Raw genomic sequence first — 23,920 nt, forward strand, 5'->3', positions numbered from 1 at the left:
CGTTGCGACGACTAATTATGGAACAGCCTTCGATCAATACTACTCTGCGTCTAACAGCTTATTAAAGCTTATTAAAAAGGTTTATTGGAGGCATGAAATGAACAGCAGCATCTGTAATGCATTACGCGTGGTTGGAGTCGATCCCCCGGCGAGAAGAATAGCCTAGCCACCTCATGTTGTATCATGAAGCACATATCTTGTAATAAGTATTGGTAAATGACTAAGCAACTCCTCGTATGTCATCAAGTATAAGACTCATCTACTTAAAAACTGCCAAACGCAAAATGGCAAAAAATAATTAGCACTAAACCAACCTCCTCTCCTTCCTTGAAAGAGGGAAAGTTTCTTTTCAAGTCCTCAAACAGATATAGGTTCGCTGCATTCACGGATTATGAATTAACAGTCTGAACGTCCGGCTAAGGCCGCACATCAGACCTCTTGTATTGTTCGCTTCGCTCGCCTTCACCAATCAATAACAAATAACAGTAGTGACTTTTTTTTGCAGAGCTACGAAGAGCATCATATTTTTCTTTGAAGGACTTCGTGAAGAAATCTGACCATCGGGACGGCGGTCTTCTTGTAGTGCGCTTAATGCGGCGGGGAACCCAGTCGCTCACGGCTCTGGTCCAACGATTGTCATTAAAGCGCATCACGTGTCCGGCCCACCTTATTTTACTTTCCTCGGCAAACGCGGCGGCGTCTCTAATCTTTGATCGCCGACGCAGGAGAGAACTTCGAATCCCGTCTCTAGCTTGTGTGAGGCAGGATACTCCTAGCATTACCCTCTCAATTGCGCGTTCAATGACGCTCACCGCGTTTTCTTCCTGCTTGCGAAATGCCTAGGTTGCCCAAGCATAAGTCAAAGCAGGAAGTACGGTGGTGTTGAAGAGGTGAGCACGGAGCCGGGTGTTCCTGGTCTTCTTCACTACATCCTCGATGCTTTTATACGCTCCCCAAGCCGTTCGTCTCCTCCTGCCCACCTCGGGGGTCAGGTCGTCCATCATGTTCAATTCCCGACCCAGATAAACGTATCTGGTACATTCGGATATGTTCGTTCTGTCGAGCGTGAATGGGGCATCCGAGACCCATCCATTTCGGAGGTTCAGCTAAAGACTGATGCATCCACATGTTTCGTCGAATTCGGTCAGCATTCTTTCCGCTTGACTGATGCTAGATGTTATCAGAACTATGTCATCAGCAGAGCGCAAATGATGTAGCTGCCGACCATCAACCTTCACCCCCATGTCGTCCCATTCCAACCTTCGCATTGCGTTTTCGAGGGTGGCTGTGAATATTTTGGGTGAGATTGTATCACAGTGTCGGATCCCCCTCTTCACGTCAATGATGATTTACTTGTAGAATGGCGAAATTCCGGCCGTGAAGTTGCTTCCTAACTTTCGAAGTACCTTTATGTGCTGAGTAGGGACGCCTTGGTTGTCCAAGGCTCCCACGACCGCTTCCGTCTCAACTGAGTCGAAGGCCTTCTTCAAGTCGATGAAGGTGAAACAGAGCGGTATCTTGTACTCTCATGATACCTCGATGAGTTTCGAAACAGTGTGAATGTGGTCAATCGTGCTGAATCCTTTTCGAAACCCTGCTTGCTCGCATGGCTGTCCTTCATCCAAGTCTTTTTCAATCCTATTAAAGATCATTCTTGTAAAGAGCTTGTAGATGACGGACAATAAGCAGATTGGACGATAGTTGCCGATGTCATCTGGATCTCCCTTTTTAGAGACAAGAGATAGGCGTCTCTTGGTGGTTTTAAAACTCTCAGCCTTCTTCGCGCAGTCGTGAAGGTGTTCAACAAGCCGGTCATATTCCTCGTTGTCCATTGCGGAATATTCCCAAAAACCGGCTAGCGTAGCGAAGGGATCCCAGCTGATGGTAGTTCTGGGATTTCTCTCTCTGAACTTGGCGGCTTTCTCTGCTCTCCTTGTAAAGGAAAATCTTCCTCGGAGGAGGCCATGGTCCGATCCCGTATAGAACTTTGGTACAACAGCGACGTCCGTCAGGCAGAACTTTTTATTGACAATGATGTGGTCTATTTCACCACGGTACCCTCCACCGGGTGACTCCCACGTCCAACGTAGAGAGGAGGGCTTCTGGAATTGCGAGTTCTCATGGATGGTCTTAGTCGTCATGATGAACCCGGAGAGCCTCTCCCCCTGGTCATTCCATTGTAGGCCGTAGGTTCCAATGTGTTACACGTTCGTAAACCTCGAACGATTCTGAATTGAAATGAACGTGGGAGCGCATCCCAAGCGGATTAATCAACGCCAGAAACTTTATCCTTTATATAGCATGATTGTGGCTGCTTCTAAGCATCAATTGTGTGATGACAAATTATGCCAGATGCAAAGCAATGCACATTTTCTATCACTTGCGCGCGTTTTTAGAAACAAAACGCCTATGAACAAAGACAGCCGGAAAAGAAGAAAAGAAGAATTACTGTCTGCGTCAGTCAGTGTTGTATCGGCCAGATGAACTAATTATTGGAGAAGGCATACACTGGTCCGCTGCCGTTTGATGGGATAATCGACAAGGTGATGACACCTTCTTTAATCCTTCAATTGATTATCTCTTCAGCATGTTTTTTCTGTTTCTGTCAATCGTTTTTTTTTTTTTTTTACAACCATTCATAATCAGCATCATTCATCGTATTCGCAGTGAAAGCTCCCCAAATTTAAAACAAGACTTACGAAAATTCTTCGCATCCTGAAAAGGTGGGAAAGACAATCAACTGAACAAACAAATAATATATTATAAAAATATATTATAAGCCATGGTAAAAGTCCCTGAAAGGGCATGTCGTCAAAGGATGTGCTAGATATAGAACAAAATAAGATATTAGTTGTAGTTGCACAACCTCGCCGTATCTAAAGACTATTTCGAAATATAGTGGAAAAATCTGAAGTCCGGTGCTTTCGCGTAACCTGTTGCGCTCGAAGCGGCGCGGCGTCGCCAACGGTTGCAATTGCGGTGGGACTTCCGGTGGCTCCACTATCTCTGCAGTCCTGACCTTTAGGTCGTTTTGACTCGACTACGCGTTTTCGAGAACAAGTAGACGGTGGAAAACAAGTGTCATCAGAGGGCAAAAGCAACCGTTCGAAAACAGATAGCAGTTCAAGCATAAACTCTTTTTCTATTCCTGATCACATTTTTACACAACTTCATAACACGAAATCTCATGGCAAGATGGCCGAGTACCCAGAAAAAAGGAAACGAAAGGTATTATTTTTTCGCTCTACACATCACAAACATCACTTCCGACTTTATTAACACTCTTGTGCAACGAATAGTGACACATTCTTGAGTCAATATAATGAACTACAGACCTCAAAGAAACATGAAGAGCTAATTAGAATACAAATATTTATTCCGATTAAACTGGACAACCTCAATCTAAAACGCCAATTCATTCTCTAATTTCAAGCGTCACCTAAGCAGTGATAAAAGAAATAACTTTCTGGCAGACTCAACCAAGTGTTCATGCTCCACAGTGGAATTACAAAGGTGCAGCGATCATCACCCGTCGTCACGGTAACTCACACAGGTGGCATTCACAAGAAAAAAAAAAGCTGTCAGAGAAGCTCATCAAATTATTAGCAACACAACATGTTTCCTGAGGACAGCTGTTAACCAGTCTTATTCCGAACATTCATGTATTTGGTTGACTCACATCTACTAATTGAAAATAGAGCATGACGTATAAAGACGAAACTGGTCACAGGTACAAATCTAAAAACATTGTAACGACTCTTGGAAACTACCTGGAAAAAAGTTAGAAAGTCACGACTACTGAGGATGGTTTTGGAAATGAACATTGATAAAGTATAAACCGCAGGAAATAGAAGGCATAAAAGCAGAGCCATGCGCGCATGCATAAATTGCACACATATACTGGAACAAACATCGTCAAATATATCGTTATTAGAACATCAGCACATCCTGCTGGGCACAGTGCAGTATGTATTCATATCTGTGAAATACAAATCCACACATTCCACATGGGCACACCCGAAACCTTCCAGCGCTGTCATCGTATGTAATTAACGATAATAATTAGCAAAATTACGCGTTAAGTGAATCCTAAGTACGTGACATGTACCTTTGCTCACGAAAATCCCACGATTAAAATACTTCCGGAGTGTAACACGCACGTACGTTCTAAGAGAAAAGTGCAAGCCGCATTTCAAAGTCTCTTACGGATGCAATTGAAAATAGACCTTCATTCATCAATACTACAGAAACACTTTAATCATTTAGAGCACCAGACAAATGAAACCACCCTAGAAAGGGGAGATCAAACACATTACACAAGAAAAAAAAATGTTAATTGCAATATTATGCAGATTAAAGCGCTCACCGATGCTAGTACTAATTTCTAGCATTGCAAAGTGTAAAACTTCCATGTAAAGGGTGAGAAAAGGTTAACTCAAACAAATAGACAAACAACAAAAAAAAACCGAAGACTAATGAATGACATAAAATATGAAAACGAAGTGTATACAGCTGAAGTAAGACGCCAACAATTTCCTGACTTCTTTTCTCTACCTCGCTTCCGCGAATCTTTGCCATACCGTTCCTGGTAAGCTGTATCATTAATACCATTAAAAATGTATGATTTTTGGTAAAGACCTATCAGCAAGTGAGAAGTGTCGGACAGGTATAGAACCTCTTAAGAATCGGAACTTAAGTTCCTGATGATGATGTGATGTGATGATGATATGATGATGATAATGTGATGTGATGACGATGTGATGAAGATGATGTGATGATGACGTAATTATGATGATGATGACGATGTGATGATGATGATGACGATGTGATGATGATGACGATGATGATGACGATGTGATGATGATGATGACGATGTGACGATGTGATGATGATGATGATGACTCATGAAAGAAGAATGAATGAATGAAGGTTCAATAAATCCTGATGGGTCATGATTTAATGCGTTGAATGGTCTGACGTTTCTTAAGGGGTCATGAAGAATGAATTGATAATGATGATTGTGGGTGTGATGATGATAACTCATGATGAAAGAATAGTGATGATGATGAATGTGATGATGTAATGGTAGACGATGATTGGCAATGATGATAATGATTGACATTGTTAATGATGATTCATTATTATAACTATAAATGTTTAATGGGACGTCTCGACACTCTATTTCGAACAAAAACATTAGTAAATCGAGGTCACAGGCACATCGTCAAACATGTGCAGTGCATGCTAGTAGGGCGTGAAGCGATTGATGCCCCGATATCCCTGGTTGATAGGAAAGGCAGGAAGGGCCGCAGTGAGTGCATGTCCAAGATATTGTTCACCGAGAGAAGTACCTGCCGAAGTGGGAATACGCGCTGAAACACAGCCAAATGATTGCCATGCTCATGCAGCGGTGCACCCGACAGACATACCATGCAAATCACTGCTTAGGTGACTGCGAAAAAAAAAACGAAATGTTCCATCCTCACCTTGTGCAGCAGCAGCAATCTGAAGGCGAGTTTGCTCGGTTAACAAGGAAACTCCTGTTGGATCTGCAGCTGGAAACGCAGCATGTTGGAAAGCTGTGTTCTGTTGAAGACCGGCAGCACCTATGAGTAAGTGTTGCCCTTGCAGCTGAGCAGCGGCAAGATGATTTGTAGCTATGGAAAGAGGAAGTGGGGACTGTGGTAAACCAGGTAATATTCCTCCTCGTGCTAACAGCGACTGAGCGACCAAAGGATTCCTCATGTACAACGCTCTTGTCACTTGTGCTTGGGCAATAGCGGCGCTCTGCAAGGCAGAGGCTGTCATAGCTTGATCAAGGACACCTGAATTTACATACCGAAAGAATTACATTCCAACTGTTTTAGTTAAGAGTGCGTAGAAAAATGAAAAGTTAAAAATGTTCACTTTCCCATCAAAATAATATTTGCTAAGGAATCAGCATTCTATCGTAACTTTATAAAAAGGAAATCGCAAAACAAAACAAAACAGAGGACATGCGAACAAGCTGAGCTGAAAATAAGATCGTTTACCTGTGCGTTGTAAACTGCAGTAGCGTACAATGGAAAACTAAAAATTCATTTAAAAAAGAGCAACTAACTTTTTCTTGACACATTCACTCACTAAGCATTTTCCTACGCACACTTCTCCATAGTATCAACCTTAACAAATACCGGGTAATGTTTTGACTTTCTTCGTGTGTACACGAGCAGTGGCACAGTTCACTTCCACCTTTCTACCTTCCACCATAGATCCATGAAGTTCTTGCCTAGCCTTTTCGGCATCTGCTGCTTTCTCCATTGTCACAAAGCCAAAACCCTGGAACATATTCAATGTAGAGTTTAATATAGTTCTAACAGCTCTGTGTCTAAGAGATCACCAGAGACCAGGATTAGAGGAGATTAACTTCTCTATGCATCACACCATGGATGAGAATTTTTTTCACAATTACACTGCCTTGCAGATCATGAAACATTATCCGTAACCCAATTTTTGCCTGCGCAGGAAGGAAGTAAGAAAGTAAGAAAGTTTCAAGTGGAAGTAAAAAAAGTGTCCTTTTTTAAAGTTAGGATTAGCTCATTTAATTAATTGATTGACCAGTAGCGATCCCACCATTGCGACTAGTAGACCAACACCTTTCCTTCAACAGCCTACGAAAATACTCAACTACGGGCTAATTCTTGCGCTGATTTCAGGGAATCGAAGAAAATGACGCATAATATCGATTTCGAACGTGGAAAACGTTGGCAAGAAATATCGAAACAAATTCGAATTGTCCAAAAAAATACCTCAGGACTAAGAACATTACGACATGAGCACAAAAAAGAACTTCAGATTTACCTTACTCCCCCTTTCATTGAATATTATTTCGACATCCATCACAGGACCAAATTTCTCAAACATCATCCTAAGATCAGGATCACGAAAGCGGAAGGGAATGTTCGAAACGTGAAGACGTTTTGGTGCAGCATCTACTCCTCCTGAACATGAAAAACTGAAAATCACGTCAAAAATCGGGACGAATAAGCTAATGATCACTGAAAGAACTCGAGTTCTCACACATACCGACCAAAAACTTTACACATTACACAAGACGAAAACTAGTGCGTAAATGCGTTGATACTGCACTGTTGGGCGAAAATCTCCCATTAACAAAGTCTATGTACAATTTCAAGAACACGAAATTGCAGTCGTTACATGTATGCGATGCATGTATGTGTGCGATGCACTTATGTCTATATGTGTGAATATATGCTATGTATATATGTATGAAAATACGCTCGAAGGACCAGGCCAGGTTATATCGATTTGGGTCTTATAGCACTTTACAGATGGATATATTGATCTCCAGATCAATTTTATTGATGTGTGCAAAACGAAATCCCAAGAGTCAGTCTGAGCCGTGAGCCGAGTACAGACCTGTACGAGACTTTGCATGTAGACATCTGGAATAAGGTGCACACTTTAGGCCACTGTTCGTACAGGCGTGTCGATGCGCTGATCATTGCCACCATTTCACTGATTTTTATGTTTTCGTTCTAATGCAGTAGAAACTCCTTAACTGCTGTCTGTTATGGCACACGATCATTACGGATCTGGTAACAATTTAGCAAAAACACATTTACGTTCCAATTTATTGATTTCCATGCATCTTCTATCTGGTCTCAATGAGACCTCACCAGCCGGGGTTTCAGCATATACTTGTTGTGAAGGTGATACACACATTAGCTGAAAAAATCAATTCTACTGATTTCCACGCATTTTCTCTTAGACTTAACGAGATCTCGTCAACTTAGGTTTCAGCCCAAGCTGGTCACTAGGAGTAAAAATGTCGACTTTATCGTCTTAGAGACTCATGTATTTTTTTTTCTGGATTCAGCGAAGCCTTGCCAACTAGAGTTTCAGCATTACACTCACTGATTTCCAACACGACAAGCACTCCTCTCGAAACCAACGTTTCTATCGATCTATCGATCTTTACGCATTTTTCCAAACTCCATGAAACCTTGCCTGTGGGGGTTTTGTCATATGGCGATAACGAACACGGTAAACATACCTTATTCGTCACATGAAAATACCGATTCCCTGGTTTCTGCACTTTTTTCTAAGGCTCAGCGGAATTTCCCCAAGCTGAGCTCTAACATACTCTGATTCATATACTAGTTATCACTTTCAGTTTGAAGAACTCCTTACAGGAAACCTTTTACATTGTGGCCATGCAACGATGCTTCTTGAAAACGACTACCCTATCCGAAATCAGTAAAAGATAGATTCCTCCTGGTTAAAGTACTATCTTTAGAATATGTTTCCTGATCAACTGTGGTATCGAGAGATTTCACGTGTCATGTCAATGGAGCATTTCGTCACCAGTCGGTTAGAGACAGGTCAATGAGTTTTGCTCTGTTCCGTCGCATCCTGGAAAATATTCACTCGAAAAATTCTTGCGATGTACGCCATTGTTTTCCTGTCAGTTCCAGTAAAAGTAGTAACCAGTCTTTTGGACAAGTTGAATTTGTTTTAAACGATCCTATCCTGGACTTCCAGATGTACACTGCTCCCTCGACAACTAAAAGTGAGCAAGAAATCAATTTTTTTTTCGCCCAATTTCAAAATAAGCAAACTTCTCCAAGCGGATGATTTAAAATTCGTTCAAACCTGTCGATACATATGTCTTCAATGCGTCAAAGTAAACATTTGTTTTAAAAAGAATTACAAAAACTTTAATATCAAATTCTCTAGAATGAGTTTCTGACTTTAAGGTTTGGGTGCAAATTGTAGTCGGAACCTGAGGCACCAATGGCGCATATTTTGTACTTTTACCCACAACTTAAAGTGAGCGAAGCGATCAGCGTTAGTCCACATCCACACAGCGTTGTTTATGAGGAGGTATCAAACGATGAATTTGAAATCCGTTTAAATCAGTCGTAAAAAAACGTTTCCAATATATCGAAGTAAATAGCTGTAAGAAAGAAAAAACGAAACATAGAAGCTTACTCGTGCGTAATTTATACGGTATTTGGGCGGGTAATGCAGGCCACGACCATTACAGGCCAGGCCATTACAGACCAGGCCCTGTGAGCCTCCACCAGAGGTGGAGCTTACAACTGATTTCCTTAAAGACCGTGGTAAGAGAAATTCATTATGTTAAGCTCATTCCGGTAGTTACCAGGGTAGCAGGATGTAGTTTGCTGCAGTTTGTAAATATCTGAACGAAAAAGAGTGACATCCCTTCCAGATACAGAGATAAGATGGAACGAAGAGAAAAACTTTCGTTATTGGGACTATCACTGCAATGAGTCTGAATCAAAATGGAAGCCACAAAAATTCGCACATACCCGCACAGCCCACGCGCCTTTCTCACAAGCCCTCGACCAACAACGTAACTGCATTAATTAACGGCTATCCAATGTTTGAATAGCTTTCTTTCTACAAGACCTCCTAAGTGAAACAGCATCACCAACCGTCAATTTCACTACTAGTGCCAGGATCTGGCTGAGGTACAGAGGGAACCGGCCCCTGAGATGACGGCAGCTGAGGACCAATTCCGGCCAACTGTTTCTGAATCTGCAGCTGAACATCGAATTCCGTCTGTTGTTCTTCCTTAAAACACACTTTGACTCAAATATAATATGTAGAGTCCAGGCTAATCAATCATGTACTCTGAGATTCCTCAATTTGCTTCACCTTTCCACTGTCATGCTAGTCAGAAATAAGCTAGGCTAAAATTAATGAGGGCAACAATGAATGTATGATTCAGGAAACGGTAATATTGTAGTCTAGTTATCACGTATAATAGTCAATGAGATTTTATTTCTGTTCAAACGGTTCATGTGGGATCTATCAACACAAGTCATTACTCTGTGGCCGAAGAATCTAGATATTAAGTTGTAAAGGCACGCCGTTAGAAACCAAAGAAAATTGTACTTGAAGTTCCTGTTGCTTTAGAATTCAGGGATTACGCGCTAATTGGCGCCGAGAATAACTATCATAGATGCGATAGTCGGAGCCGGTGCTCTGACCCCGTTCACTTTTAAACGTTTGGCGAAATTACCTTCACCTAAGGAGGGTCGAGCTCGACCCTATAGCGCCTGTGTTGAAGAGCGACCATCATAGAAAGCCTTCGCCTTCCGAAAATATTGGAAGAACATATTGGAGAAAGAAGTCAGAGAGTATTATTCCATTCTTCGAGGATATACTTGTTAGACAGAAATAAACAAGTACTCCAGAGATCATCCGAAGACCCCAAGACATGACTCCGTATGATTCAGAGACTTCGCTTCCAAAATGGCATCCGTCTCAGAGTTCTCGCTGAGGTGTAATAGAAATAATAAATCTGCAGAGGTGGAAGCAACCCAACAGGAAAACCCCATCCTTATTATCGTGCTCAGAAGCCGCACAGAAAAGAAATTGAGGGGGAAAGAAGGAAAAGGAAGAAAGGAAATTGATGTTCCGTAAACATTTTAAAATGCAGGACATACGGTCATCGCTATACAAGAATGTGCAAGAGAGTAACCAGAAATGAACCGTTCCATTTCTCCAAAATAGAAAAGGCTACAAGAAAAAACAAAACTGAGTATGAGAGACGAAATCTAAACAAATGAGTATCAGGACATGTCATTTTTTGACATGAAGAAAAACCGTCCAGTAATGCAATAAACACGACACGTCTATTACGAGGTCATCGACAAAATATAGACGAAAGATGACACGTGGACTTATGTGAAACACTTTTCCTGGTGTAAATATAATGCAGCGCGATGAAGCACCACCTATAAGAATACGGTTAGGAAGAAATCCCTGGCAGAAGCGAGTTTTTTGCAATAACCGTCAAAGAGTTGACTGTTGTCAAGCAATAATGATTTTTCAAAAGATCGCTTAAAAAGGGGTTTCGACGACATTACAACACGAAAAAAAAAGACATCTACACCGATGACAACAGTGAAATTCGTGCGAAGCTGTCAAGATTTCTTGAAAAGTACAGAACTTCCGCTATCCATGTACCACGTATTTGTAGAACATTCCAGAAGCTTCTCTACAAAAGAAGACAAAACAAGACAAGAGAAGAGAAGACAATATATATATATATATATACGAGTATTTTAAGTTTGACCACGGTGTCAATTTTACAAGAGCAGCTTCCAGCAATCATATTCTAAGAACGGCGCCGCGGCAGTACAGCGGCACCATCAATCTGCAGCACTAACAGCATATTGGTGGGAGCACCACTACCACCAGGACTGTCCACCACTCAGCCGCTCGCTTCGCAATAGGAGACACGATCTTCGAAGACAAGCCCTAGCCGGGACGCCTACATTGCGGAAGACTCCGCCATTCTTAATTATATCAAAGAGGATCCGTCGGTTAGCACCAGGAGCAAAATGATACTTGCGATGAGACTCGGGTGTAGCCAATCAACAGCCCCCTGCCGCCTCTAGCCCCTCATCTACAGAAAAGTCTGACGGCTGACGCGATGAATCCCTCATACTTTGACGGATAGCACGTGGTACATCGGGTGTCCATTTGTCGTTCTCGCCTTCTCCGCCTTCATCGAAAGAAACTTCTGGAAGGCCTGATTACTTCAGATGAGAGTTGGGTGGTCCGCGATTCCAGTTAACATCGCGCCGTTTCACTCTCTCTTAAAAAAAAAAGATCCGAACACAGAGGCCAAATCGGTCATGGACCCAAGAAGGCACTCCTCTGCTGCTTCTGTGATTCGAGAGGAATGCTGTACTACGAGCTGCTCCTGCAAGGACACACGTTCACCGCTGTCATTTACGCCACTCAGCTCCAGAAAATCGTTGAAGCTGTTCCAGAAAAGCGGCCAATACGAGCTTCGGTCCATCCCCTTCATGAGAACTACGACTACAGTTAAGGAGACTCGTCAAAGGATCGAAGAGCTAGGCTGGAGCACAGCGCCCCTCACACAGTGCCCACTGATTATCACCTATTTCACCCCTTACGGCTTTCTTAACTTAAAAAAACCTTAATAAAGTTCGTGAAACATTAGTCGGACGGTCGCCGACTTCTTCGACTTCCAGCCTCCCCAGTTCTTAAAAAAAAAGATTACTGACCTGCCCATTAGGTGGACCACTGTAGTGACTAACTGACCTATTACTTCTCTTAATAATCCGAGGAGATATTATCGGAAGACGCGATTGCTCGCATCTTTGCCGAGGTATGTCGTCCTTGAGTATAACTCTGCCCAACTTTTTCGATCCTCATGGGGGCTTGCAGAAAATCAATCCATTGGTCGTTATTCCATATAATGCGAAACCTTACGCCTCACCTTAACTGCCTATCCACGCCGAGTTTCCTCACGTCCTCTTTGACACCACAGTCCAGAACTTTTCGGCTGGGTGGCCTCTTTCAGCTTGAACTCGACGAACTCCTCAGAACTCGTTGAAAGAGGGGATCTGCTGTTCTCTTTAAAACTTGACCGAAGAAACAAAGACGATTTTCTGTAGCTACTTTCGATGGCGGTGCAAGTAGTGACTAACAATGGTGACTATAATGTTTGCCAGGTCATACACAAGGATCAAAGTTGGATTTGTTGCTGGACGTCGAAATGTGTGTGAATTCGACAAAGGCCAGTAACGCAGCTCATACTTTACGAAAACTTAATCAGCTTGAAGCAGACATGCGATAGTAGGAGTCGGTGCTCCGACGACCCCTTCACTTTTGGATGGTTGGCGAAACAAAACTCTTCACTTTTGGACTGTTGCCGAAGGGATCTTCATCACTTGCGCTGCACCCCGAGAGCTATACCCCTTCATCTGAGGAGGGTCTTGGTGCTTCCTATCGCAATTATGGCTTGAGGAATGTTACAGAGATGTGTTTTCTACGAAAATATTCTCTTCCTTTTCTCATGTCGTTTTTCGTTATCTCAAAGGTTAGCTGGAAAAATGAGAAAATTGCTAAAATTACCAACTAACCTTCAAAAAAAAAAAAACCAGCAAGTCTCATAAAAATTTTGATTCAACTGTTTTACAGCGCACATCTTCGCCTACAAAGCGCATCCTTATTTGCCTTCCCAGGCTCTTTTCCCGCCAACGATTAAGTGACTATTACAACAAACCAAAACTCCCGCCAGTTCAGCGCTCCTTCCCAAAAAATGGTCAATGTTCATAGCTAAAATAAGCTCTAAATCGTGTATGAATGTTGCAAACTTACTTTTAATTATTTGCAGTCATTTAAGTAATGCTTAAAAGTAATGCGTAAGTTATGCTACACTATCTTATTTATTTTTTAATTTTATTTACTATACTTTGTTTTTAATTGCCATATGGACGGACTATATTAGAGAGACTGAGAGGAAAGTAGGGAGGGGTGGGTCGCTATTTGAGCGGATCGTATACCAACTACGCGCTTGACCCTGGACAAATTTGCAGCTCAGAAGTCAAAGATTTAATTTAGAAATGATCATGATAACACGAACAGCAATGAAGAGAAGAATATCATGCAGGAATACATGGGAATTAGAGAAAAGAAGTCCACGCAGGTCACGTAAAAAGGCAGTGAACATTAGATTGAGTTCGTTGGCTTCGCTTTCGCTACTAAAGATTCCGTAATACACTACTTACAGGGACACCACCAACGAAAAAAAGCATAGTGCATGTGCTCGATGTGAGATTAAAGGAATCATCACACGAATGTGACGTGGTATGGATTTCTGATGGTCAAAGACTACACGGACTACAAGATCGTAGGTTGCAGAATAGGATCTCGCACATTTCTTCCCAATAGCCGTAAAAAACGGCCCGGAAGATGCGGATTCGAGCGTTCCGGTGCGTTATTTTCTACGAGTTCTATTGGCGGGCGCCAGCCTAGTGCACGTAAACAAGTCTCCATGTCACACTGCTAATTCCGACAAAGTTAAGTTAGTCATAAAGTCCAATACTCATAAAGATGAGAGAAAGATAAGACAGTTGAACGGATCATGGAAACGACAAGTTGCACAAGTCGAAAGTCGTTGGAAAGTTGCATAAGTCAAGTCACAACAACCAAGTCCATCGAAAAGGAAGCGTCCTATGCGACAAAAATTTTCACCATCTTTAGCGATGCTGATCAGCACTCAACGAGCAAATCTTCAAGTTCATCAAGAGAAGCAAGCTACTCTTGATAATTAACTGTCCTTAAATTAATACCTCACTTATTACCATTCAACAATTCAAACATTTAACAAGCTTTTAATTTTCAACTTCAACTTCCCCAGTGTTCATTTTGGACGAATGTTCGTAGAGGAGCGCATTAAGAAGGGAACATTAAATAATCCAGTGAATGAATTTTCCAAGAAGATGAAAAAATGCCACAAGGTCGACTAAGCAATAGCATCATCTATGGGAAGAAAATGTTTAATAGATTCAAAAACTCGAAGAGACAAACTTCTCATAATAAAAACCAAGAGAAGATGAATGAAGGTCGAAATTATATATGACACATGCGAGAGAAAATTATTTATTACCAAATGAAATAGTTGTTAAGAATCAAAGTAAACATGAGAAAGACTACAAATAAGGAACTAAAAAGGAAAAAAAATAGGTCACACGTATCAAGCGCAGAAACACGATGAAGCAACCAAGCATATACTCTCTATCCGCACAACACACAATTGTCCCCACTAATAATGTGAATTTAGTTCACTGAATCACTGCTTCAGTTAAGGTCAAGCGTGCGCTGAGAATTTCTCAACAAGGGGATCGTGAGAGGGGTGTCGGAGCAGGAGGGGGTCGCTAGGCTTGTCAGAAGAGGAGAAAAAAGTGGAGAGAGCAAGAAGAAAAAGACAAGGGAATAGTCGATTTTAAATAAACACACATTAAGGAAACAAAATACTAGAAAAAAGATAGCGTGAAATATTTTTTTCAAGATTTTGCTGATATTATTCCACACCTTTTGGTCCGGAACTAAGTTGGGAAAGCACTAAACAAAGAAGGATATCGAGATTAGGATAAATACGACGGGTCGTGAATACAAAGGCTAAAAAAAAGAATGTAAATTATACAACGCGTTCTGAACTAAATCTTGCAGCCTTGCTTTGAAGTGAACTGCTTTACAAAATTTCATCAAGAAAATGAAAAATATTGAGTATGAGAGGAATCAAAACGAGTATCTAGTATACGCAGCCATGTCAATTTGAGGATCAACCATCAAATAAATATAGCACTTTATAAATAATATAATAGTAGTTGTGAGGATAATGAAATGCAAAGAAATGTTTCAATTGCGCGTGGCTAAATAAAAAAAAAAATTAGATCCTCCTAAGAATTTAACTTGCTGCCATCAAATCTAAACAAATGGAACTAACCAGACGCAACTTCATGTTGGGTACTAAGAGGCCGTATGAAACAAACTTCATTCCTTTCATAGCTTAACTTAACTATGTTTCGGCATTCCTTCATTACAACCAATAAAATGTAAAGTATAGAAAAGATGTATAAAAAAAGTCCGTTGAGGCAACAGAATGCCAACGTTCGATGAAGCAACGTGATGTGTCCCTGATTGTTCCTACTGCAGTGTTCAAGGAATCCCTGACAACTGGGAGTTTTGCATTTAGTGTACGAGAATTAAAAGAGTACATTTCTCATCCGACAGTGACGAATTTCCTGTTATCACTTGAAAAAGCAATTTCGACATTACTGTTGAGCCAAAAAAAGACATATACAGGCGGAATTAGGGATAAAATTAGTACAACGTCGGTTCCACGAGTTTCTTAATAACGACGCTCGGAGTGAATGTCTTGCAATAAAGTTGGCTGCGACTTGCACAGAGGGATTTCTTCTATATTTCTAAAAAGTTTTGTGCATCTAGCTTTTCCGAAACTTAGTTGAGAAAAATTCTAAATTTTGCCTCAAATTTTCGAGTTTTTCTCAACTAGCTTTTGAGAGAACGAGAACACCTACAGAGATCAAAATTTGCTTTTAAGGGTTTTCCTTGATGCTCTATCAAAATAGAGCATCAAGAAAAAAATCACATCCAAAATCAATGGTATCAGATTTTTCAACCGCGCTACCATAACCACGCAACGGGAAAAAGTGCAAAATCTCAGATTTTCGGCTACATGTCAAAATCTGTATGACTTCAAACAACGTCCAATAATTCAGCTGATAGTTTATGAAGACGAATTCGGTTTGAAGTGTGTTGTATTGAAAGATTTTGCTGTCACGGTCCACTTTTACTTTCTTTCAGATGGTTTTAGTTCCCTCGGAAGCTGTTTGAGAAAAATGCTAAAGTTCTCAACTAGCTTTCAAAAGAAAAAAAAAACCAGAGAATCTCTAAAAAAGATATTTTAAAGCTTTTATAGCGCAAATCATCCTTTACAAAAAGCCGCCACATTTGTCTTCCTCTGTCTCTTCTGTAGTCCGTTATTCATATTTATTTCAAGCTACTAAAATCCGACCAGTCCAGCAGTAATTTCCAATTTGTGCCTGGTTCTAATCGCTAGAATGATCTCTAGATAGCACCTATACGGCGGTGAACAATACTCTAAATACAATTTCAGAAAAACTCCCATAAGAAATGTTCTTCCCAGTATTTTTTTTTCGGCTTTGCAAAAATCGAGATACCGGCGGGGACCTTGTCTGTAATCACTGCCAAAGAATAAAATTGAGTGTAGGAAGTAGAAAATATTGTAGTAGTAGTAAGTACTGAGAAAATACTTCCAGAATGCGTTCTGCTTCAGTATTAATTATTTTTCAACTCTGCAGAAATGAGACAATTTCGTCGGGAATCGAACTCTTAACGGTTCGTTTTCATTGTCGATGAGTAAAATTGTGTGCAAATAGTAGGAGATAGTGTGAAAATAGTTTTATAATGCTTTCTTTGTTGTTCTCGTTCGCAGCACTTTATACTAATATCCACCATGGTAGTATTTATTAATACTTACTATATTATATTATATTGATTTATCTATTGAGCATTCAATTTGCTTCTTTAATTTTGTTTATTATAACTAACTTTTCACGGCTACGAGCAACTAGAAAGAACGAGATGAGGGGTCGCACTTAGTGAATACCCAATAGAAACGCTTGTTGGAATTTTCTATGCTAGGTCTTTCACAGTAACAGGCTGATCAGCTTATCCGAAAACGCAGCTCTTAATATCCGTGTGAAGAAATTACGGAAGCTTAAATTGGAGGGGGTGGGGGTTCGTCACTTATTGAAATGCAAAGAGATGGTTTGCCGGGTTAACTAGACAGTACACTGCTCTAGTCGTATCAAAGCGACCCGAAGTTGGGTGCGGTTGTCCAAGCGTTTACACTCCAAGAAGGGCGTTGGAGCTAGTGGCTCTAGTTGGAATCGAGGCGGCCATCGTTAGCTTCACTGTCACTGCAACGAGAATTGAAGCTAGCTATAGTCCTACCTCGATCAGACCCGGCGGCTCCACAGCGTCGCCCCAAGTGGGCGTTCATGAGGAGCATGAGCTGATTGAGTGCGCAACTTAGTTCCTGCAGGGTCGTTGCACCATCACTCCAGGCACAGCGATTATCCTAAGCTCCACTAGCCCACTTATGCCCCCATGGTGCTTCTATTCGAATCAGGCGACGAAATTAATAAGAAAAGGAAACAATAGAACAGGATGCCTATCATAAAGGTTTTTTTTTGTAAGCGAATATACTTGAAGGAAAATTAGGGAGAATATTCTAGATTTCTAAAAAATAAAAGGAAAACAGGAAGCAAAAATAACGTTGACTGATCAACCAAGAAAACAACTTCAGCTAAGAGAACGACCATGTACGATGTTTATGACTACAGCTAACCTTATCAGAAGTCACCCTTTATTATTTAACAGTTGCTTCCGCAAGGTACTACTTCGGAGTAGCATTGCAAATTATGACCATAATAGTGAATCTAATAACAGACACAATTTAAGACACAAACTACATAAGAGTTTCATTTATGTGATGTAAACATGCTAGATCGCTAGTGGTTACGATTCGAATTCTTTTCTACGACTAAAAGTCAAGAGAAGGAAAGAAAAGAAAAATGCAAGTTCAAGTTGTGCTCGAGTTATTCAGCGATCTATCGGTTCACATACCTCGAATAATCGATGTAATTACAAACAACAGCAAACCACGATGTTCTACCCGTATGATACGTCTGCAAAGGTTGTGTCTACCTAAGCAGTTTTCACACCTTCATGAACGATTGATAGCATAAACAATTAATCGAACAGCAACCTAACAATATGATATAGCTATTATAACAAAAAGAAAGCAAACGTTTCAGAATACGTGTGTAAGATGCATGAATAATGAATACCACTAAAACCTAGCCGCACTCTAAACAGGATCTCAAACAACAGATAAAATCATTTAAGTATTTCAAATTCCAACAAAGAGTGCCATTCCACGAAGTTTCTACACAGCTCCATGCTGTTGTATATCATCTACGCAAGTTGAAAAGGCGGTCATTTTTGCTGGATGTTTTTAGGTCATCAGTTAGCCTAAAGGCATCACTCCACAAATCTGAGGTGGTACGGATTTCAGGTGGAGTATTCGTATATGGGATCGTAGATTAAGAAGAGGGGGGTAATTCCGCCCATTTCTTCCTAATTGCCGTAAAAAAGGGAAGATACGGCTTCGAGCGATTACGGCACGCTATTTTCTGGAACAAGTTCGATTGCAGCGCGCCAGCCTTGTGCACGCACCGCATCCACCGGGCCGTTTTTTACGGCAATTAGGAAGAAATGGACGGAATCATCCCCCTCTCCATAATTTACTATGCCGTATGCGAATACTCCACCTGAAATCCATACCATCTCACATTCGTGCAGTGATGCCTTTAAAGTGATTGCGTCTGTTGTAACATGGGCACAGATGGTGTGGTACTCTGTAGAGCAGAATGTTAGTGACCGCAGCGTGCTTATTGATGCCCAAAATCCCAACGGATATGTTGTGACAAGTCGCTCTGGGTCTCTCATGATACACCTCACCGCAACACAGCCCAACCAGGGTCAAGCATGTGATGGGACTTTCCAATCGGGGAGGTCGTAAAGGGAAGGGTTGCAAGGGAAGGGAGTGTGCGGTAGCCAGTTGTGAATTGAGGATAGCACAGCACCACCACAAAAGTAATCAAACTAGTAATTAAATAATTACATAAATTACAAAATATCACAATAAATAATACTAAATGATTACTTAAATTACAAATACTATATTTAGTTTCAGGCGCAGGACAGTAAAATGGAAGCATCAACATTTCGTTTTGACAATGCCCAATGTATTGACAATGTGATAATGAGGGTTCGACATCCCATTGAGGCAAAATTTTTCAAAAGAGATATTTTCTTTTATTATTTATTTATTTTACTATTCTTATGCTCTTTTATTTCATTGAAACATTTTCATCTTTATTCTATTCTATTTCTAATCTAAAATCTATTAGTTATCTTCAAATTCTGATTAAAGCACATAATACGACAAAAAAAAATGGGATAGTCAGATGCATAGGTCGAATCACAGAGGGACGAAGAAAAGAAAAAACAAAAAAAATCAATATTTTGTCTCCGCAATATGACAATGTGGCCTCTTAGGTTTGACTACCAGGTGAGGCAATTTTTTGCAAAAGGGATGGAAACTTGAAACAACTTCCAAAAAAAAATTAATTCCACGTAGTTTGCAGCGGTTTAAATGTGATTCTAACAAAATTTGAAAACCAAAAAAGCTCAGATTCTGTGCACATTATTAAGTCTCGGAGATCGCAAAGAACTTCGTCATAAGAGGAGCAGAAGAGAAATTTTAGGTAGTTTTCTAGAGAACATGGGGCGGGTGTGGTGTAGCGGTTAGAGGTTCCGCTTCCTACACGAACGATCGGCGGTTTGAATCCGCCCTAGTGCTCACCAAGCCTTTCATCCCCTCGGGGTCGATAAATTGGTACCAGACCTGTCTGGGAGGATAAAAGCACTGACTTGGCACATCGGCTAACCACAGCAAATCATTGTATAGGTCAGATACACGTTCGTAAACCTCAAACGATTCTGAATTGAAGTGAACGTGGGGGCGCATCCCAAGCGGATTGATTAACGCCAGAAACTTTAAACTTTCTAGAGAAGGTTTGCCCTAAAAAACAGTGATGTGACTGTTTTTTTTCTCGCTTGTTAGTCTTTTTGGAATTTGATCGGAAAAAGATGGAAAAATGGCATTTTCCCATTTTTGTCCCATAAAACATTTGGAAAAACTGCGGCCGTGGAACGGAAATCAATTGATGTAGCATCTGATAGAGAAAATCCTCGGCTACAACATGCTGGAAGATGATTTGCTTCGCGCTAAATTACTCCGAGTTATTGAATTTTATTCAAAACCACACTTTTCGACGCGCGAGCGAAAATTGGGATTTTGGCATGTTTTTCCATTCCAGAAAAATAGGACAACGTTTCAAAAAATTAAAAATTACCCATACGTTCGGATAGATGGACTAAGAAAACCCCTATGCCCAAATTTTTTTCCCTTACGGACCATCTGGATTTTTGAAAATTGGATGGATCGAATCCAAAAAAAAAATCGGAAAATTTTAAGTTTGTCCAAAACTCCAAAAAGACTCAGGTGGAAAAACAGCGCTGTGACTGTTTTGTAGGGCAAACCTTCCTCTATAAAAGGCTATCAAGGCATTCTTCCACGCCTTCATATCAGGAACTAATTCGCGATCTTCCTAACCTAACAGTGTGTACAGAATCTGAGGTTTTTTGGTCACTATATTTTGTTAAATTCAATTTTAAATTGCTGTATGCCATGTAAAATTAAATTCTTATTTTATAGAGGTTGTTTGAAGTTTCTATCTATTTTGCAGAAATTTGCCTCAGCCGGAGTCGAACCTAGGAGGCCACATTGTCATATTGCAGGGACAAAATAATGATTTTTTTCGCTTTTTTCCTCGTCCCTCTGTGATTCGACATATGCACCTGACTATCCTATTTTTGGTCGTATTATGTGCTTCAATCAGAATTTGAAATCAATTCGTAGATTTTAGAGTAAAAATAGAACAGAACAAAAATGAAAATATTTCAATGCCAGTATTTCAACAGCATTTCTGCGTCTTCCAGTAAATGGTATTTCTTCCGATTTTCACATTTGTCATTTGTTCTCCGGCTAATTTTCGAAACACATGAAATTTCCAATATATTGAATTAGCAGCAACCGAGAACTGTCGCAGGAACGCTGAAGAAGAAGAAGAAAGGTGGAGGGAGCGTATTTGAGAGGGTCGTGTCCCATCACCACGCTTGACCCTGGCCACAACCACTTACCAATGGGGCTGTAAGTCATAGTTTTGACCTGACTGCACTACCGAAGAGACTCCAACATCAAAAATTTCCTCGAATGCTACTTAATAGGAATTTCTGACACCTCTTACCTTGTGTTTATCAGCAGATTCTAACTGACTCATTGCTGAAGCACCACTCGAAAGCACCATGCCATGCTGTCCCTGTAGGTTAGCTGAAAATGTGTATTAAAAATTGTTAGCGATCTAAGTTTACACTGAACACTAGCCTAGTCACTCTAGCCAAGAAGTTGCTACAAATTCTCATCTGGTACCTATTTATCGACCCTACCACTTTTGATCTGGTACCTATTTATCGGAGGAATGAAAAGATTGGTTGGCACTAGGGAAATGACAAATTTAGATTAAAAAAAATCGTTGGACCCCAATTCGCTGAACCTCGAGAAGAACTTGACGAGACTAGTGTACTGGAACAGAGGAATTATGAAACCACTCTATAAAGACAAAATAAAAGGAATGAGGAATAACTAGTGAGCTTTTTTTTCCTTTTGAATTTAAAACGTACACAGAAGAGAAAGATATGGACAGATATTCTATGCTAATTGATGGGGATTTTTTTTTCTAATACATGATTTTTCTTGATTTTATACTTCTCTAAACTACGATTTTATTTTTTTTTGTTTTGAACTGGAATGGAGTTTGACCACATAGACGATTTTCGGAAGCCTTTCTTCTTTGCATTTAAGTGAGATGCAATGCTGCAACAAGACAAAATCCAGAAGAATCTCATAAACATATGAAAAACTAGTCCTGACACCAAAACTAAAGTGGGATCGTAGAGGGAATGAGCGCATTTGAAAATCCCAGAGAAATTTAATAACATCCAAAAAGAAAAACTGGTATAACGGAAAAGCTAGCAAGGAATTGATCAGTGACAAAACAGTGCTGCAAATGCTCTTTGTCGCCTCTCGTTGGCGTCGCCAACAAATTGCTACGGCGAAAGTGAGATGGTGCTCAGTTCACCGCGACGTTAGCGGTCATTGCTTAATAATGGGTGACTTAGCCAAAGCAGAAGATTTTTTGGAAAGAAATTTGGAGACACGCTCACATAAAGACACTAGACCGCGCTATCAGCATTAAAATAAGTCGGTGAAGAAAGGACACGTACGGACTGCTGCTGACCATTCCGACGCTAGTTCGAAAATGCTCAACGTGTCAACCATTGGCTTCCGTCTGGCATAATTATTTAGTTCAAACTTATTTGCTGTTTTCTAGAAAACGTATCCATAAAGAACGTGGATAGTGTAACGAAGAAGATCGAATAAATCAAATATTATGGAAGTTCTTCCAGTACCGATGACATGTGTCGCGAAAAAATTCTCCAAGTGAAGCAGTTGAGTAGTACTTTTGAACACAGTCTCTCTGACTTTCTAAAAGACAACCAGTTTTTTTCGAAGGCCATTAATGTACACCGTTGCTACAGTCACAGTGAGGAGACTATGTTCTAGTAGAAGTCTAAAAAAGACTATGTTCTAGTAGAAGTCTAAAAAATCCTTTTCGGCTTTCACACTCATAATTACTCCCAGTGTGACGTTTTGCTTCTCACAGATGTCTGAGTCCAGTTCAAAAACACGTCACGGAGCAGAAGGTAATTGAAATTACTACAGAGATAGAGAGAATGATGAATATAAAAGGAACGGGCCAAGAAATGAGTTGCACTCTTCAACAAAACAAAAACCTGTTAAAATGATGAATAATAATACAAACTTTTAACAAATAAATAAACAGCACGAGCTGATAAGTCTATATTTCGACATAGCCGTTTCAGTGGCAAGAATACTGCATCCAACACACAAGATTTTTGTGCTTGCAAGTGCAGAGCTTATAATTTAGATTACTAATGTTAACTCAGTGTTCTTCGGGTAAAATGCAGTTGGTGGTGAGAATTCAATGGCAACCTTATTTCTCGAAGTAAATAATCAAATCATTCGGGACCCTAAGGCCTAGGCATTAGTTTTAGAGGATCTAAGATATGTAAGTTAAAGTTACCAAAAGAAAAAAGTGAGTTAATTAGTTACGCGTCGGGAAATAAGGGCGCCAGTGAGTGACCCCCCTCTATTCATATTCATATTATGAGACCCGAGCAAATCGTTATGACATGCCTTAACAATGGAACTTTTATATTACAGCATCTTTGAAGGGTCGATGGTCATCAAAGCTACTAACAACTGCCGCAGTCATTGAACGATAAAATTTCATTGTAACGAAAATCTATGAAAGAGCAATAGAAGAACCTGCTGAAACAGCCACGAGCTGCGGATGTTGAGTAGTGTGGATGTGTTGCAAGAGTGCAGGTGACATTCCCCCAGGGATTAGGCTTACTCCTAGGGGCTGGCCTTGAAAAGACTGTCCGGTTGTTCCAGTAAGTTGGTAGAGAGCTTGCATACTCTAAAAACAAGTAATGATATCTCTGTGAAACAGTAAAAAGGACCTTTACAATGAAAGGAAGAAAGTGCTCGAATCACTTTGCGAAAAAGAAAACTAAAAAACGTCTGCGGCACTCAACAACCCGACATCTGCTCCATCTCAGCATCAAGTAATTCAAGAGAAGAGACGATGTAATGGAATCCAGTCCCAAGTGAAGCAATAACCCCCCAAACGATCCAACTGAGAGACCATCAAAATAAAATCCCCGTACGCCGCATGCCTTG

At 40.6% G+C, this 23,920-nt stretch overlaps 2 protein-coding genes across 3 annotated transcripts; both read right to left on the minus strand.

The window, feature by feature from the left end:
- Positions 1 to 1,526: 1,526 nt before the first annotated feature.
- On the minus strand, positions 1,527 to 2,141 carry RB195_022699 (uncharacterized protein; the record flags this gene model as incomplete). Its single annotated transcript, XM_064209896.1, has 1 exon — positions 1,527 to 2,141. The coding sequence occupies one exon, from the start codon at positions 2,139 to 2,141 to the stop codon at positions 1,527 to 1,529; it is 615 nt and encodes a 204-aa protein (XP_064065777.1).
- Positions 2,142 to 5,244: 3,103 nt separating this feature from the next.
- Positions 5,245 to 23,654, minus strand: RB195_022700 (uncharacterized protein; the record flags this gene model as incomplete). Of its 2 annotated transcripts, XM_064209898.1 has the most annotated exons (8): positions 5,245 to 5,372; positions 5,487 to 5,606; positions 5,691 to 5,825; positions 6,174 to 6,318; positions 6,841 to 6,980; positions 9,462 to 9,600; positions 21,342 to 21,424; positions 23,504 to 23,654. In XM_064209898.1, the coding sequence occupies 8 exons, from the start codon at positions 23,652 to 23,654 to the stop codon at positions 5,245 to 5,247; spliced, it is 1,041 nt and encodes a 346-aa protein (XP_064065778.1). The 2 variants fall into 2 exon arrangements, with proteins under 2 accessions (XP_064065778.1, XP_064065779.1); XM_064209897.1 differs by having other exon boundaries at positions 5,487 to 5,825.
- Between the last annotated feature and the right edge of the window lie 266 nt (positions 23,655 to 23,920).

The sequence above is a fragment of the Necator americanus genome, chromosome X (assembly GCF_031761385.1).
Source record: "Necator americanus strain Aroian chromosome X, whole genome shotgun sequence".
Taxonomy (NCBI): Eukaryota; Metazoa; Nematoda; class Chromadorea; order Rhabditida; family Ancylostomatidae; genus Necator; species Necator americanus.